This window comes from Schistocerca serialis, chromosome 6, assembly GCF_023864345.2.
Source record: "Schistocerca serialis cubense isolate TAMUIC-IGC-003099 chromosome 6, iqSchSeri2.2, whole genome shotgun sequence".
NCBI lineage: Eukaryota > Metazoa > Arthropoda > Insecta > Orthoptera > Acrididae > Schistocerca > Schistocerca serialis.
The window spans coordinates 347712929-347730272 of record NC_064643.1 but is presented as its reverse complement, the minus strand read 5'-3'; the positions used below and the strand labels follow the sequence as shown (position 1 = coordinate 347730272).

Below are 17344 nucleotides of genomic sequence, written 5' to 3'. Positions count from 1 at the left end.
CGTTCCCACTTCAGCCCCTGCAGTTTCATGAAGTTGCGACGGGGGCGACGCTATACATACCAATCAAAATGGCATCTGTAAAGCAGACGCGATCCAAGCAGAGAACTGTCACTGTGTTTCTTTGAGAAAAAAAGCAAGAGCGTCGCAGATATTCAGAGGCGCTTGCAGAATGTCTATGGAGACCTGGCAGTAAACAAAACCACGATGAGTCGTTGGGGGAGACACCTGTCATCATCGCAACAAGGTTGCGCAAATCTGTCCGATCTGCCGGCCGGCCGCACACAGCTGTAACTCCTGCAATGTTTGAACGTGCGGACACTCTCATTCAAAGTGATCAACGGATGTAAACTAAATTCTCCTTCTCCATGACAGTGCAAGGCCTCACGTAAGCCTACGCCACCGAGAGGAGTTCACAAAACTGCAGTGGACTGTTCTTCCTCATCCACCCTACATCCTGGATCTCGCATCTTCCGACTTCCATGTGTTTGGCCAAATGAAGGATACACATCGCATGAAGCATTACGTGGTTGATGGGGAGGTCACTGATGCAGCAAGACGTCGACAGCAGAGCGATACCATGCGTGCATGCAGGCCCTATCAGTAAGGTGGCGTAAAACCGTCGCATTGAACAGAGATTGTGTTGAAAAAGAGGGTCTTCTGGCCAAAATAGTGGTGAATAATGTGACATAACGGAATCCTGAATAAAAACAACTTGCTTTCAGAAAAAAAGTGTTGTATTGCATATTGAACGCCCCTGATAGTAATGTGATACTAATAGCATATCATCAATTTGCTGAGACTTTATAGAGCGTTCTGTTAATTTGTAGTTACTAGTTCTTCTAGTTATTACTAAAGGCGAGAACGAAATGTTGGTGAGTAACACCGCCTACGAGACACAAAGCAGTAAGAGTCAATGCACTTACGAAACGAACGGGTCTGTGTACGTCTACTCAGGCGGTGACGCAATCCTGTCGTCTGGTGCAACTTGGGACGCCCCCTGACCGGAACCGCAGGCTTTCACTTTCGTTGCGGGGGATTCATTCCGTATTCCGGCCGCAGCGGGCGTTCGCTGTTGCGTCTGGGAAACCCTAGCCACCCGTAACGCGTGACGCAGCCTGTCGGCCTCTTATGGAGTCCGACCACCTACTTGCTTCAGTCAGTTGTCCTACGCCTGTTTTCTTCGATATTTTTGATCAAGGGAATAAATAACTCGTCTGTAACTAAATTAGTGTCAATCATCAGATATCTTATTCCATCTACATACAGACTGTAGCAAACCTTTAACATCAGCATGGTAGAGGATGATAAACTGAACATATTCGAATGAAGAACGAATAACTGGAACGAATGTTGAGTTTTTTTTCTTTTAAATTCGGATAAATGTCTTATACGTTATAGGCAATAGCTGAAACTAACAGAAACTGTTCAACATCTATCTGCAAGCACGGAAGCGTCACATAAATGTTTTGCCACGCCGTCACGGATATCCCCGTTGTTTGTTGTGTCAACTGGACAGGTAACTAGGATTTAACTAGTTTTTTTTCAGTCTGCAAGGTATTTCATACAACGAATGTTTGAAACCGTGTAGGAGCAATTCTTCGCCTATTGTGTTTGAAGTTATCCTCACCAACGTGGGAACAGAAACACAAGCTCCGCGAACATCGCTAAGATTATATCAAAAAAGTGTATGAAATAATGCTCCATGATGCAGAATTCAAAGTAAAGTAATAAGAGAAGAAATAAGGCATTAGGTAATAAAGTGGAAAGAACGTTTAAATAGAATACGAACAACAGGATGCTAGAAATGGTATGAGAGTGGGTGGGGTTGTGAAGGGACGAAAGAGTGGGGAAAGGACCACATAAAATGTCTCTGGCACTTCGGAATAAAACGAAGATGAAAGGTAAATAGACGGAGTAATCACATACTTAAATCTAAAGGAAAACAAAGGGTTATAAGTCTATACCAGCCCATCTTGCAGTAAGTTAGCGAACGAAACATTACGGGCGACCAAAAATCAGTGCGAAGATCTGGCACGAACAGAACTATTTACAAGATTTTAATCATTAATATTCAAAATATGTAATAGACGCCTTCCTTCTATTTAAATCCACTTATTTCTTCATAACTTACCTTGTATGTTGCTAAACAGAACGAACAACTACGATCTTCACATTCGATATAACGTTCGTATTTAGCAATATGTTTAATAGTTTAGTCCATCATATCCATGTTTTTACCAGTTACTGCCACACGATTCGCTATTCCAGATATTTTCGTTATTATAAATTTCACAGTATCTACTGTCGTTTTTTTATTTCTGAACATATGTGAGTCACTGGATGACATAAAAAAACTCGCAGTACCAAGGACTCTTACAGCCCTGAATCGGCTATGAAGAACTAAGTGATTACGATGTGTTAAGCAGACCAGTAACAATGCAGTGTACCGAAACATAGTCATTATAGATACAAACGAAGAGTAGCTAAGTAAATATTACAATTTTTTTTTGATATTTCCAGTAATTAAATATATAACGAACAAGCGAGTAAAAGTATCTGAAAAGGACACTGTTAACACAGAAAACTCAAGTGGGCGATAAAAACCAAAAATAATTTCTACTACTGAAATGAAGTAAGTAGTTCCAAATCAGTTAACTAACACCTTCCAAAAATTTGATATTTGCACCAATAGTTTGCATAACAAGCAATCAAAGCGATTCCTGATGCCATTTAGCTACTATGCACGGTAACAACAAGATGACTCAGCTCGTTGTGATGCGTACGATAAGTTGGGAGTAAACAGAGTCAGTGACAATGGAAAGCATGTAGGGCGTCGGGTCGACAACAAGTGCAGCGCGTTAGGACACGTGTAGACTAGGTGAGGGCACGTGAAGCGCGTAGAGGTGACATTGGTGCCACGTGCGCAGCCGCGCCCAAGCCGTTGACCCACTCTTAGTCGACTGCAGCGGCGGGAGGCCGCCGGATGACAGTCTTCAGGCTCGTTTATGGAAAGAAAACAGTTTCTGCCTTACACAAACGCAGCGTATACATAAATTTCCTAAGAAAAGTAATGCATAGAAAAGTCTCGGGGAAATATTTCTATAGCATTAGGCTGCTATTGATGACGATGATGATAGTGGCGAAGACTAGCGCCGAGCTTGTCGATTAGAAATCGTAAGCTGCCACCTGTCTTCCCTATTGCGGCCAGATTCTAGTGCTGAAAATTTCTCTCACAATAGGAGTGGCTATCTCAAAGCCGAGATGGTTTAGTGACTATGACAACGGAATCGATTTATAAAACTGTGTAAGTGTTGAATTTCAGCTGCCGGCCGCGGTGGTCTAGCGGTTCTGGCGCTGCAGTCCGGAACCGCGGGACTGCTACGGTCGCAGGTTCGAATCCTGCCTCGGGCATGGGTGTGTGTGATATCCTTAGGTTAGTTAGGTTTAAGTAGTTCTAAGTTCTAGGGGACTTATGACCTAAGATGTTGAGTCCCATAGTGCTCAGAGCCATTTTTTTTTAATTTCAGCTGCCTGGGAACAAAACAACGTAATTAGTTGCAGAAGTATATAGCCTCTACCTTAAATCCAAGAGATCCCGCCAACAGGCTTCAATTCTTCAAAAAGCGAATGGATCGCGGTAAAGTATACCTCACACTCCCCACAATAAACTCTGAGTGGTTTAGAATTCAATTCAAGATACTGACGTTCAGGTTGGGGAATCTATCACCATTTTCTGTTTAGAGCTGCATTATTTACACGCAAGGGATTTGAATTAGGTTGCCTCCCAATAAGACGTTGTTCTTTAGCTGGGATCTATTTAGCGTCCTTGACGGCGAAGGTACATAATCGATCAATAGACAACGCAAAGCTGAGGGCTTGTACTTAGATTGTAGAAATACGTGGAACGATAGTATTTCTATAATCCAGTTCCTGGGCCTTATCGAAGCGTCTCACCTTTAAACATTTTGTATCGGAGCTCGGATTAAAAAGGGTATGAGGCAGGTATGTAATCTTTCTCCCTTTGTATTCAATCTGTACATCGAAGAAGCAATGACGGAAATAAAAGATAAAGAGTGGGATTAAAATTCAGGCTGAAAGGACATCAATGATAAGATTCTCCGATGACGTTGCTATCCTGAGAGAAAGAGAAGAAGAATTACAGGATGTCTGAATGGAATGAACAGTCTAATGAATATAAAATACGGACTGAGAGTAAATCGAGGAAAGACGAAAGTGATGAGAAGTAGCAGAAATGAGAACAGCGAGAAAGTTAACATCAGAATTGGGGATCACGATGCAGACGGAGTTATGGAATTATGCTACCTAGGCAGCAAAATAACCAATGACAGACGGAGCAAGGAGATCATCGAACGCAGACTACCAATGGCAAAAACGGGCATTCCTGGCCAAGAGAAGTCTACTAGTATCAAACATAGGTCTTAATTTGAGGAAGAAATTTCTGAGAATGTTTGTTTGGGGCACAGCACTGTATGGTAGCGAATCATGGAGTGGAACAGAAGAGAATCGAAGCACTTGAGATGCGGTGCTACAGAAGAATGTTGAAAGTTAGGTGAACTGGTAAGATAAGGAATGAGGAGAACCGGCGAGGGAACAAATGTATAGAAAACGCTGATAGCAAGAAGGACGGGATGGTAGGTCATCGGTTTGAGACATCACATAATAATTTCCACGGTAGTAGATGGAGCTGCAGAGGGTAAAAACTGCAAAGGAAGACAAAGATTGGAAAACGTCCAACAAATAATTGAGGACATAGGTTGCAAGTGGTACTCTAAGATGAAGAGGTTGGCACAGGACAGGAATTCGTGGCGGTTCGCATCAAATCAGAGGACTGATAACATAAAAAATAAAAACAGTTGGTGAATATTTGAGAGACTTATCGTAGAGTCTCCCCTTTAAACATTTGTATCGATGCGTAATTGAGTGGTGTAAGTCCTACGGATAAAAGAACTTACTAGCAATGAAAGAGAGATCTGATGAAATGAGAAATAAGTTGAAGACTTCTATACCTCTACGTATGCCTGAGATATGTTGTGAACTGGGAAAGGAACTCGAAGTTAACAGAGGAGATTCACTGATGGCAGTTTCCTCACCTTTCCACCATATGCTTCTCTGTGCAAATTAATACAATATCTTAATTTACGACTCATTATTCCATTTATCCTCCCCAGACTTATTTCACGTAGTTGTCTACCGTATCGTGAATTCATTACACCAGAAATGAATTTGTTAATGTAGGATTGCACCGAAATTTATTGTGCAAAATATGGAAGATGCACTTAAGAAGTTTTTAGTTATACTGAGTAGTCTCAAAATTACTGGTAGTAGTGCAGTAGTCATAACATACTTAATGCTGGTAAGAGTCGAATCGAGGGAGGATGAACCATATAGTCTTACTCTTATCTATAAAGAAACTGTGCTGAACACTAGACCAGTTGGACTAGATTGGGCTAGTAGGAGACGTTCGTCTAAAGTAATTTAAGGGTGCCCTGGAAATTCTAGCACAATATGGTCCAATTGACAAATACGGAAGGAGGGAAGGGACATGTCGTCGACGTGCTGTGGCGGACTACAAGATCGGAATTCAGAAGAATGAGAAAGAAATAGGCTACATTCTTTCAAGCGAACCACTCCGAAGCGATTTGGAGAAACCAAGGGAAGTTAATCTGGATGTCTCGAGGATCTTAGCCTAATTATGGTTTATGGTGTAAGTAGGCTGTTTAGGTTTTTATGTTGGTAACGCCACGTAGCGCTCTGTATGAAAATCACTGGCTGTGCTGTGTGCAGTCTGTGCTTGGTTGGCATTGTTGAAATATTCTCTATTGTAGTGTTGTGCAGTTGGGTGTTAACAGCGCGAAGCGTTGCGCAGTTGGAGGTGAGCCGCCAGCAGTGGTGGATGTGGGGAGAGAGATGGCGGAGTTTTGAGAGCGGATGATCTGGACGCGTGTCCATCAGAGACAGTAAACTTGTAAGACTGAATGTCATGAACTGATATATATATATATATATATATATATATATATATATATATATATATAATGACTTTTGAACACTATTAAGGTAAATACATTGTTTGTTCTCTATCGAAATCTTTCATTTGCTAACTATGCCTATCAGTAGTTAGTCCCTTCAGTAGTTAGAATCTTTTATTTAGTTGGCAGTATTGGCGCTCGCTGTATTGCAGTAGTTCAAGTAACGAAGATTTTTGTAAGGCAAGAATTCATGAAAGGTATAGGTTATTGTTAGTCAGGGCCATTCTTTTTTAGGGATTGTTGAAAGTCAGATTGGGTTGCGCTAAAACTATTGTATGTCAGTTTAGTGTTGATCAGAATAGGTAAAGAGCGAAATGTCTGCGTACGTTCAGTTTTGCTCAGCTGTTTGAAAATCAAATAACATAAGATACACTCCTGGAAATGGAAAAAAGAACACATTGACACCGGTGTGTCAGACCCACCATACTTGCTCCGGACACTGCGAGAGGGCTGTACAAGCAATGATCACACGCACGGCACAGCGGACACACCAGGAACCGCGGTGTTGGCCGTCGAATGGCGCTAGCTGCGCAGCATTTGTGCACCGCCGCCGTCAGTGTCAGCCAGTTTGCCGTGGCATACGGAGCTCCATCGCAGTCTTTAACACTGGTAGCATGCCGCGACAGCGTGGACGTGAACCGTATGTGCAGTTGACGGACTTTGAGCGAGGGCGTATAGTGGGCATGCGGGAGGCCGGGTGGACGTACCGCCGAATTGCTCAACACGTGGGGCATGAGGTCTCCACAGTACATCGATGTTGTCGCCAGTGGTCGGCGGAAGGTGCACGTGCCCGTCGACCTGGGACCGGACCGCAGCGACGCACGGATGCACGCCAAGACCGTAGGATCCTACGCAGTGCCGTAGGGGACCGCACCGCCACTTCCCAGCAAATTAGGGACACTGTTGCTCCTGGGGTATCGGCGAGGACCATTCGCAACCGTCTCCATGAAGCTGGGCTACGGTCCCGCACACCGTTAGGCCGTCTTCCGCTCACGCCCCAACATCGTGCAGCCCGCCTCCAGTGGTGTCGCGACAGGCGTGAATGGAGAGACGAATGGAGACGTGTCGTCTTCAGCGATGAGAGTCGCTTCTGCCTTGGTGCCAATGATGGTCGTATGCGTGTTTGGCGCCGTGCAGGTGAGCGCCACAATCAGGACTGCATACGACCGAGGCACACAGGGCCAACACCCGGCATCATGGTGTGGGGAGCGATCTCCTACACTGGCCGTATACCACTGGTGATCGTCGAGGGGACACTGAATAGTGCACGGTACATCCAAACCGTCATCGAACCCATCGTTCTACCATTCCTAGACCGGCAAGGGAACTTGCTGTTTCAACAGGACAATGCATGTCCGCATGTATCCCGTGCCACCCAACGTGCTCTAGAAGGTGTAAGTCAACTACCCTGGCCAGCAAGATCTCCGGATCTGTCCCCCATTGAGCATGTTTGGGACTGGATGAAGTGTCGTCTCACGCGGTATGCACGTCCAGCACGAACGCTGGTCCAACTGAGGCGCCAGGTGGAAATGGCATGGCAAGCCGTTCCACAGGACTACATCCAGCATCTCTACGATCGTCTCCATGGGAGAATAGCAGCCTGCATTGCTGCGAAAGGTGGATATACACTGTACTAGTGCCGACATTGTGCATGCTCTGTTGCCTGTGTCTATGTGCCTGTGGTTCTGTCAGTGTGATCATGTGATGTATCTGACCCTAGGAATGTGTCAATAAAGTTTCCGCTTCCTGGGACAATGAATTCACGGTGTTCTTATTTCAATTTCCAGGAGTGTATTTATCAGCACGGTAATTCATTACAATGGTATGGATATGCATATGCAATTCGCACCAGTATTTACACAATAAAGTACAAAACAAATATGCAAGAACTCTGGTCTCAATTGACCTTTGCACAAAAATGGTTCAAATGGCTCTAAGCACTGTGGGACTTAACATCTGAGGTCATCAGTCCCCTAGACTTAGAACTACTTAAACCTAACTAACCTAAGGACATCACACACATCCATGCCCGAGGCAGGATTCTAACCCGCGACAGTAGCAGCAGCGCGGTTTCGGACTGAAGCGCCTAGAACAACTCGGCCACAACGGCCGGTAACCTTTCACAGTGATAAGAGAGTCTGTACATTCCATTGATGACATCCTTCCAGTTTCCACTGAAACATCTCTTGCGTCCATTCTTCTACAGTGTGGTCAGTGATCCCATTAACTTCAATGCCTAAACCACTGAGCCATTTCGTTCACTACAATTGCGAATGGATCACCACTGATACAAAGCATGACGTTGGCTATTAAAACAACAATATGCTTTTGATACATTTCGATTTTAATGAAATTCTCTTATTGAGGTTGGGACCGGAATTTCGGATGTCCTCCACGCGAGGGAACAGCTGAGATGGGACGACGGCCAAGTGTGTGGTTGCAGTGTGGTCGTTTGGCTGCGACCTAACCTTGGCACCATTGGCTTATGGCAAGGGCCAGGACCCAGGGCGGTGTCCTTTGAGGAAGCGATGCGACACAGAACAATGGAGACGTGGGCCAAGGGCATGTGCAGATACGTGACAAGTTGCGACAAGGCGCCTGCGCTTAAGGACGAGATGGAAGGAGTGGCAATATCGGTGAAAGAAAAGAGCAATTAAGTCGGCAGTTCATTGCCATCGGGATATTGTTAGAAATTAAGCCTGGTTTCATCAACCTTGGGATAATTTGCAAATTTCTCCTTAGTTGTTCCCAGTTATCTCTATTGATCACTTGATAATGGGCATAGAGTCCGAAATCAGTCGTGATAGGCTTGGAGACTTTTGTGTAACAATTATATCAAAATGAAGGAAAAATGCCATATTAATAAGAGAGCTATTCGGGAAGTAAGGTCCGATTGGTCACGAAATGGAAACCACAGTGAAAATCAAAAATGTTTTATTTGCAAAAAATGGTTCAAATGGATCTGAGCACTATGCGACTTAACTTCTGAGGTCATCAGTCGCCTAGAACTTAGAACTAATTAAACCTAACTAACCCAAGGACATCACACACATCCATGCCCGAGGCAGGATTCGAACCTGCGACCGTAGTGGTCGCTCGGTTCCAGACTGTAGCGCCTAGAACCGCACGGCCACTCCGGCCGGCTTTTATTTGCACCTGTTAGCTTCTCTACATAGTTGCCAACTACTTCTCTACATAGTTTGCCGGCCGCTGTGGCCGAGCGGTTCTAGGCGCTTCAGTCCGGAACCACGCGGCTGCTACGGTCGCAGGTTCGAATCCTGCCTCGGGCATGGATGTATGTGATGTCCTTAGGTTAGTTAGGTTTAAGTAGTTCTAAGTCTAGGGGACTGATGACCTCAGATGTTAAGTCCCATAGTGCTTAGAGCCATTTGAACCTCTACATAGTTGCCCCTCCGAATGAGACATTTCTCGTAGCATTGTACAAACTTTCGGATATCTTCGTCGTAGAAGGCAGCCATCTGCGCTGCCTGCCAATTCTCTACACTGATCTGCAGCTTGTTGTCTGTGGCAAAATGTTGTCTTCATGGGCAGTGGTTCCCGTGAGCGGAGATGAAAATTGGAGGGAGCCAAGTCGGGCTGTATGGTGGGTGATCAAACGTTTCCTATCAAAAATGCTGCCGGTGCGTCCTCATTGCCCTTGCAGTGTGCAGAATTGTCATGATGAAGAAGGAAATGCATAACAGTTATGTTGTGTGGGGTTCACGCAATCAGGCGTCATTTCTCATTGGCATTCAAATTTGGTGGGAGCCACTACTGTCTAGGCATTTTGATGTGCTCACTGTGCGCTCAGAACTGAAAAGAGCGACTCGACGCAAGCGATGGGTATACCAGAAACACTGCCCCACACAACTGTGCAACGCTTCATTGGATTTTCACTGTTTTCCATTTCGTACCTTATCGGACCGTACTTCCCGAATAGCACTCGTAATTTTATACAGGTTGTGGAGCCCAGTCAGCAGAAAGTTGTCATTTTTGGGAATACAAGAGCGTCATTCTCCCTGATTTTCTGGAACGTGACCATGCCATCAACAGAAAGTGGTAGTTTGAGACACTCTGGGTGTTAGAAGTCATTCATAGACATGGCCAACATAAGAGTCAGCAAGCGATCGAACTTCATCAGGACTGTCCAGGACGACAGCGAAATAAAACTTGTAAATCGAAAACCAAATTGTACTCATATTTGTTCATAAACTGAATTAATATATACGAATAAAACAAGATTCATTACCAAATTAAAGTGGAATTGCAATTATAATTTAAAATTATTGTCATTATTCGTATTTTTATGATTTATTCTGAAAATATTTGAAAAGAAATAGTAAATTGTATAAGACTCTTTGGATGTAAAAGATCGATGTATTTTATGATCGCTGAACTGTTGATTTGTGTTTAACAAGTAGTAAGGAGTCTGTCTGTCAGGGAGTAGAGAGTTGGAAATTGGCATGAGCTGCTGGATTGTAAATTAGTTTGGTCAATGATGAATGTGGAATACTATGGAAATATAAGTGATACGAAGAAAATAAAACAGCTGATGAAGAAACAGATCAAACCAGTGTCAGAATTGTATTACTGAACTCAATCTCACTCAGCAGAAAGAAGCATTGTTCTTTACAGTAAGTCACAATACTTTACGAGCAAGAAATTCATCAAGGACAAGCAAGAAACAGGTACTAAGCGCGTATCCTACTCCCCTAATAATTATCCGCTTATACGTAGGGATGTAAGCTAAAAAACTGCGCTTGGTTTGAACTTTATTTTTGTTGGTCACTTATTTAGACATTAGAGAGGAGAGTGTCTCAACCCTGACCAAGAGTACAGCCTGGATCATCAAATGTCCAAGTTCTCCATGTTTAGTCTAGTGAGGCACAATCTTAGATAAAACGATTTGATGATACTAACGAGCTGAATGTGAAAAATGATCGTATGTCACGGTTGGGAGACCTTGTCTGGGAATGTTCGACACCACGGTGCAAATATTTCTATTCGACGCCACTTCGGCTACTTACGAGTCGATGAAGTGAGATGAAATGATTAAGGCAACGCAAACACCCAGCCCCGAGTGAAGAAAGTCTCAGACCCAGTCGGGAATCGAACTTGGGACTTCGCGATTTAGCGGAAGCTACGCTTACTGCTCTTTTTCAGTCTGTCTACCTGTTCCTTCGTAATTTTTCGTCAGCAGTTCTGCAGGGGTGTTGCCAGACGATCTCACATTCTATCCGTGAAAACTTGACTCAGATTTTTTTGATGGTGGTCAGCGCCTACCGTGTCGATAACCACGAGACCATGAGCTGTGGACGAGGTGTAGGTGGTTGTGGTGCAGTGGATACGACGGTGTGCACCCGACGTGTTTCACGGGTGATTCGAGAGCAGGGCTCAGTAATAGAGCAAATACATGTTTATGGAGGGCATTGGTAATCGAAGGCAGAGAGAAGAAAATATATTCACTGTATTTGTGAACTTAGAGAAAGTGTTCATCAATATAAGGTGGAGTAAAATCTTAACAGTGCTCAGAAGGCTGAGGCTACAGAACGAAGAGAGACGATGTCTACAAATTCCAAGTGCAAGTGATAGTAACGGAATGTCAAACAAGACCTGTTTTGGTTAAAAAGGACGGAACGCAAGATGACGGATTCTCACCCCCGTAGCTGCAACGGAGAAGAGGAAACCTATTACAGCATGGCAGAGACTATCTAGGCCACATTCATTTCATCCAAATCAAGGCATCTGGGTTTTGCACTCGAACCTGGGAACAACCGTTTTCATGTAACTGTATTTGCTAATGAGATATTGGTAGGAGAAACGCACAAGATGTACTAAGATCCATAGCGTTTACTGACACGACGCTGTCATAGTAAGGCAAGTGACTATCGTAAGCGTTTTAAAAACTTAACTCTATCTTCGCTCAGCACTTAATGTAATATTTTAAGACAAGTTGAATACGAACGCGTTGTAAGTATCGTCGTTAGTATCGAGTGTAGACGCAAACCAATTAGCGAATAAGTTTAAGCGAAACTGTCATTTTAAAGCTGATTATCTACAACATTATTGTTTTTGAAATAAATATAAGTAACATTCAGTCGGTTGTTACATTTCTTTTCTTATCTTACATTTGATTAATAAACGTGTTTGCTTACAGTTACAGTAGCTTATTTTCAAAACTGAAATGCTAGTTTTTGCGTGGCACGAATTTCAACTTTTTGTTCTGTTTTACCAACGTTGTGAGGGCATGAAAAAAAAGGATTATAAGACTTCCAACGAAGAAATTTTATCAGAACTCTTATATTTGCTGACGACCAGTTTCTAGCTGAGGATAACGAAAATAACTTACAGAGAGAACTATATGAATTGTATAAAATAGCAAAGCAACATTATTTAAGCATATCTCAAATAAAACCAAGATCATGACATTCCAAGGCTCACAAACTTTGAGATGTAAATTTGTATTAGAAAACAAAATTTTTGAACTAGTTAATAAGTTCTGATTCTTGGGCGGTGACAAAATGTGTGTTCACATAATTAATATTGAAAAGATTGAAAGGTTCAATATAATGTGTAGCGTCATAAAAAGAATGCTGGGGGGGGGGGGGGGCGAAGTGAGAAAGGAGACAACTCTAAAATTTTGTAAGGCTATAGCCGCTTCCTGTGGACTATAAGTAGTGAAAACTAGATTATGAACTCTTGAACAAGTAGCAGACTGCAAGCAACCGAGATGAAGTTTTTGAGAAAGTTCATGAGACCATCTGGAATAATGTAAGAATATACAACTGAAATGAAAATATTAAGGAATACGGAGAGGAGCGAAAAGAACATAGAGAAATAATGAGCGATGAACACATCCCAAAGTATCTGTTACACTACATCCATAAAGGAACAAGAAATGGTAGACTCAAAAGGAGGAAGATGGATCGAGAAGTCTCAACAGACCAACTGGTTTAACGCTGGATGGAGAAGGAGAAGAATTATTTTATACAATTAATTAATAAAAGTTAAATTCTGCGCTATAGAACGGCATTAAAACAGTGTAGAGTCTCTTTAAAAATAAATTAACAAATAAACAAAAGAATTAGGGGGAAGTTTGAGTGAGCGAAGAGTCACTCCAATTACATAATAGGGAACTGAAACGGTTATATACTTAAAAAGTGGAACGTAGCCCAAATATGAAAGCAACTCGACATGAATAGCAGAACGAGAGACGTACTACTCTTCCAAATACATGTTATAAATTCTGTGCTAGACTTATTGCAGTACGACCGCCGCCAATCGCTTAAGGTATATTATCAGATGCCCAACATGATTTTCGCGAAGGAAGATCATATTCAGACCGTCTCTTCATTGTGACACAACTAACAGAAAAAACACACTGTGAATTCAATTTACCAACTTGTCTTACCTTCATTGACTACGAAATGGTGTGTGGTAAAGTAAATCGATACAAGGTGTGGGGAATTTTAAGAAAGAGAGGCATCCCATATCATAAGAGCTGTACAGGGTTTGTGTATGAAAAACAAAATGCAAATAAAATAACGGACAGCAGACGTAACGTGGCTGAAATAATCTAAAGAGTTAGTCAAGGCTGCTAATAATATGGATGTCAGTACAATGCTTTTTTCTGATGACCAAGTAATTTTCAGAATGGAAGTAACAAACAGGAAGCTGTTTTTAATTTAAGTAAAGCAGCAAGAGAATACAGTAGAACATATCCATAACAAAGGCAAAATCAATGGCGTTTTTATGACATCAGCCCATGCGAGTAATTATCTGACTTGCGAAGCAAATAGTAGAGCAAGCTGTTAATATTTAGGGTGCAATATTACATGTGATGGAAACAATGACATACAAAACTAGCGCCGGCCGCGGTGGACGAGCGGTTCAAGGCGCTTCAGTCTGTAACCGCTCGTCCGCTACGGTCGCAGGTTCGAATCCTGCCTCGGGCACGGATGTGTTGTTTTCTGTCCTTAGGTTAGTTAGGTTTAAGTAGTTCTAAGTCTATGGGACTGATGACCTCAGATGTTAAGTCCCATAGCGCTCAGAGCTATTTGAACCATTTGAACAAAACCAGCTATATTTGTTATCTATTTCAGTAGAACTATATGCAGAACGTTGGGAAAGAAAGTTCTCAGAGATTACTGATGTTCTACGAGGTTATGGGTATACCTAGACTGCTCCCCGTATGCATACAAAAACTGGAGCCTCAAGAAGTGAGAAGAATAGAGAATAAATGCTTGAGAAATGAACTTCCTTAGAAACGTTACTGGGCATTGACGGCTAAGAAGAGAAATGATGACATTCGAGCTGAACTGAATACGCAAAACACAACTGAAATTTGTGGTAAGGACTATGGGACCAAACTGCTGAGGTCATCGGTCCCTATGTTTATACACACTACTTAAACTATCTTAAACTAACTTACACTAAGGACAACAAACACACACCCATGCCCGAAGGAGGACTCGAACCTCGGCCGGGGAAAGCCGCGCGAACCATGACAAGACGCCCTAGGCTGCACGGCAAAACACAACTGACACAAATAAAATATCGGATAAGATGTAAAAAACACATGAACTGCATGCCAGAAGCAAGAATCACTAAGACGATACAACAGTACAAACCAAGAGGAAAAAGATCTATGGGAAGAGCAATGAAGAGATGGATTGACCAATTTTGAAGAAGATGGAATGGATCAACGGGTTCAATCAGCGATGTAGAGGAAGCTGACGAATGGGAACGGTCTACACAGGTTGAAAAAAAGTCTACTTTATTTGTTACTGTCGGTGTTCACCTCTTATCTAACGTGAGAGGTAACAAAACGGTAGTCTGGACAGTGGGAGACACGAGTGCTGCGGCCACTCACTTTTGAGGTCCCTGATCTCAGGCGTGCAGGGCCCCTCCTCCAGCAGGCACTTGATGGCGGCGTTGACGAAGCGCTGGTTGCGCAGCATGCGCTCCACGTCCACGTGGTCGTACTTCGCGTAGCGGTCGTCGGCGGCTGCCGCGGCGGCGAGCGCCGCCGTCACGATCAACAGGGCGAGCGTCGGTGTCTGCATGTTGTCGCTTCCTGTAGCCGAATGCGTGCCGGGCGCCGGCGCGCTGCCCTCTTATAGGCGTCAGTCGGCGGGAGGGAGGGATTCCCCCTCCCCTCCATTCTGCGCCGCGGGAGGGGGTAGCAGCGCCGCGGCGCGGGCGCCACCCGGAAGCTGCGCCCAGGACCCGGCTACAGCCGGATGTCCGCGAGGCCCCATCCCCGTCGCGGAACTGCCCCGTTCCGAAATCAGGCGACGCCGCTTGGGTCACCTCCGCTCTAGGAGTCCCTTTCGCCGTCGAGTGGGTGCTTCTCTGAAGTTTCAGGATGCGGCTACGGAAAACCCAAGGCGGAAGACGCCGGTACCACCTACTGCTGATGAAAAGAAAACAATCATCTGCGGTAGCAAGTTGCTAAAGAAATCGCAGGATCGTGTAGTTAGGGGAAACTCGTGTAGTTTCAGTCTTATTTGTGTCCTGTAGCCCGGAATGTCGTTTTATACGAGGACCGTTCAGTAAATAACGCTCCACAATTTTTTTCTTGCAACATGTTTATTCTTAAGAATTAGAATTTGGTGATAATATTAGTCAAATTACAGGTTTGCCGATGACGCTGCAATTCTGTCGGAGACAGCAAAGGACTTGGAAGAGCAGTTGAACGGAATGGACAGTGTCATGAAAGGAGGATATAAGATGAACATCAACAAAAGCAAAACGAAGATAATGGAATGTAGTTGAATTAAATCGGGTGATGCTGAGGGAATTAGATTAGGAAATGAGTCACTTAAAGTAGTAAAGGAGTTTTGGTATTTGGGGAGCAAAATAACTGATGATCGTCGAACTAGAGAGGATATAAAATTTAGACTGGCAATGGCAAGGAAATCGTTTCTGAAGAAGAGAAATTTGTTAACATCGAGTATAGATTAAGTGTCTGGAAGTCGTTTCTGAAAGTATGTGTATGGAGTGTAGCCATCTATGGAAGTGAAACGTGGACGATAAATATCTTCGACAAGAAGAGAATAGAAGCTTTCGAAATGTGGTGCTGCAGAAGAACGCTGAAGATTAGATGGGTAGATCACATAACTAATGAGGAGGTATTGAATAGAATTGGAGAGAAGAGGAGTTTGTGGCACAACTTGACTAGAAGAAGGGATCGGTTGGTAGGGCATATTCTGAGGCATCAAGCGATCACCAATTTAGTATTGGAGGGCAGCGTGGAGGGTAAAAATCGCAGAGGGAGACCAAGAGATGAATACACTAAGCAGATTCAGAAGGATGTAGGTTGCAGTAGGTACTGGGAGATGAAGAAGCTTGCACAGGATAGAGTAGCATGGAGAGCTGCATCAAACCAGTCTCAGGACTGAAGACCACAACAACAACAACAACATTAGTCAACATTTCTTTTAAATGTTCTGTTTTTCTACATAGTCTTCATCAAGTTCTATGGCCTTGTTGTGTGAGAGGATGAATTCCCTGTTGTAGAAGCTCTTGTCCTGTGTTTGTTGCCACGTTTTTAATGCATGAATTCTGCTCTCCTGATCTTAGAAGCGTGACCCACTGTGGCGACTGGTCTCTAATTGATGCATGATGTGAATGAAACTGTGGGAATCAATCCAATTCACATTTTGCCTACCAGATTGTAAGTAGCATACACCTCCTAATCTTCTGTCCCTGGATCGTGAAGAAATCGGGCTTCTTTACTTGTCGGGTGTTTCATACCTAACTCACAGTTTAACATTTTAAAAAAAAGGGATAGTGCAAAAGCTACAAAACGATGATAGCCAATAAATGCGATAAAACTTCATTATACCGAATGGGTATAATTACATTTTCCCTATTTAACATGTTAAAACACGGAAACTAATTACCGTGTCAAGGACATGGGGAACAGAAATAATGCAGAATCAGTTCAATTGAAACACTTCTACGGTACGTAAATTACATACCGGTACCATTTCTGCCACAAGAGGGGCTCAATATGGCGCCTATCAATGTCAAGAAGAATCTGAAAGCGCAGGATTTGCTTTCTGCGCAGTAGAACCAGACATACCCTTAGGTATGCCAGCTACCTCTCTTGTTATGCTGCGCTTCAGATCAGCACATGTGTGAATGTTCCCGTGGTAAACACGGTCGTTCAGGTAGCCTACAACCAGAAATCACAGGGAGTGAGGTCAGGCAATCGTGCCGGCCAAGCATTTGGAAACGATCGGTTGATAATTCGATCGTTTCCAAATGTGTTTCGGGGAAGCAAGAGA

The 17344-nt window shown here is 43.5% G+C and overlaps 1 protein-coding gene across 1 annotated transcript in view; it reads right to left on the bottom strand.

Annotated features, from left to right (window-relative positions):
* The window catches only part of LOC126484040 (ejaculatory bulb-specific protein 3-like), a 52328-nt gene extending 37201 nt beyond the window's left edge, over positions 1-15127 (bottom strand). The window contains exon 1 of the mRNA XM_050107375.1: positions 14923-15127. Coding sequence (XP_049963332.1) covers positions 14923-15115 — 193 coding nt within the window. The 5' untranslated portion in view covers positions 15116-15127. The remainder of the gene's footprint in view (positions 1-14922) is intronic.
* Between the last annotated feature and the right edge of the window lie 2217 nt (positions 15128-17344).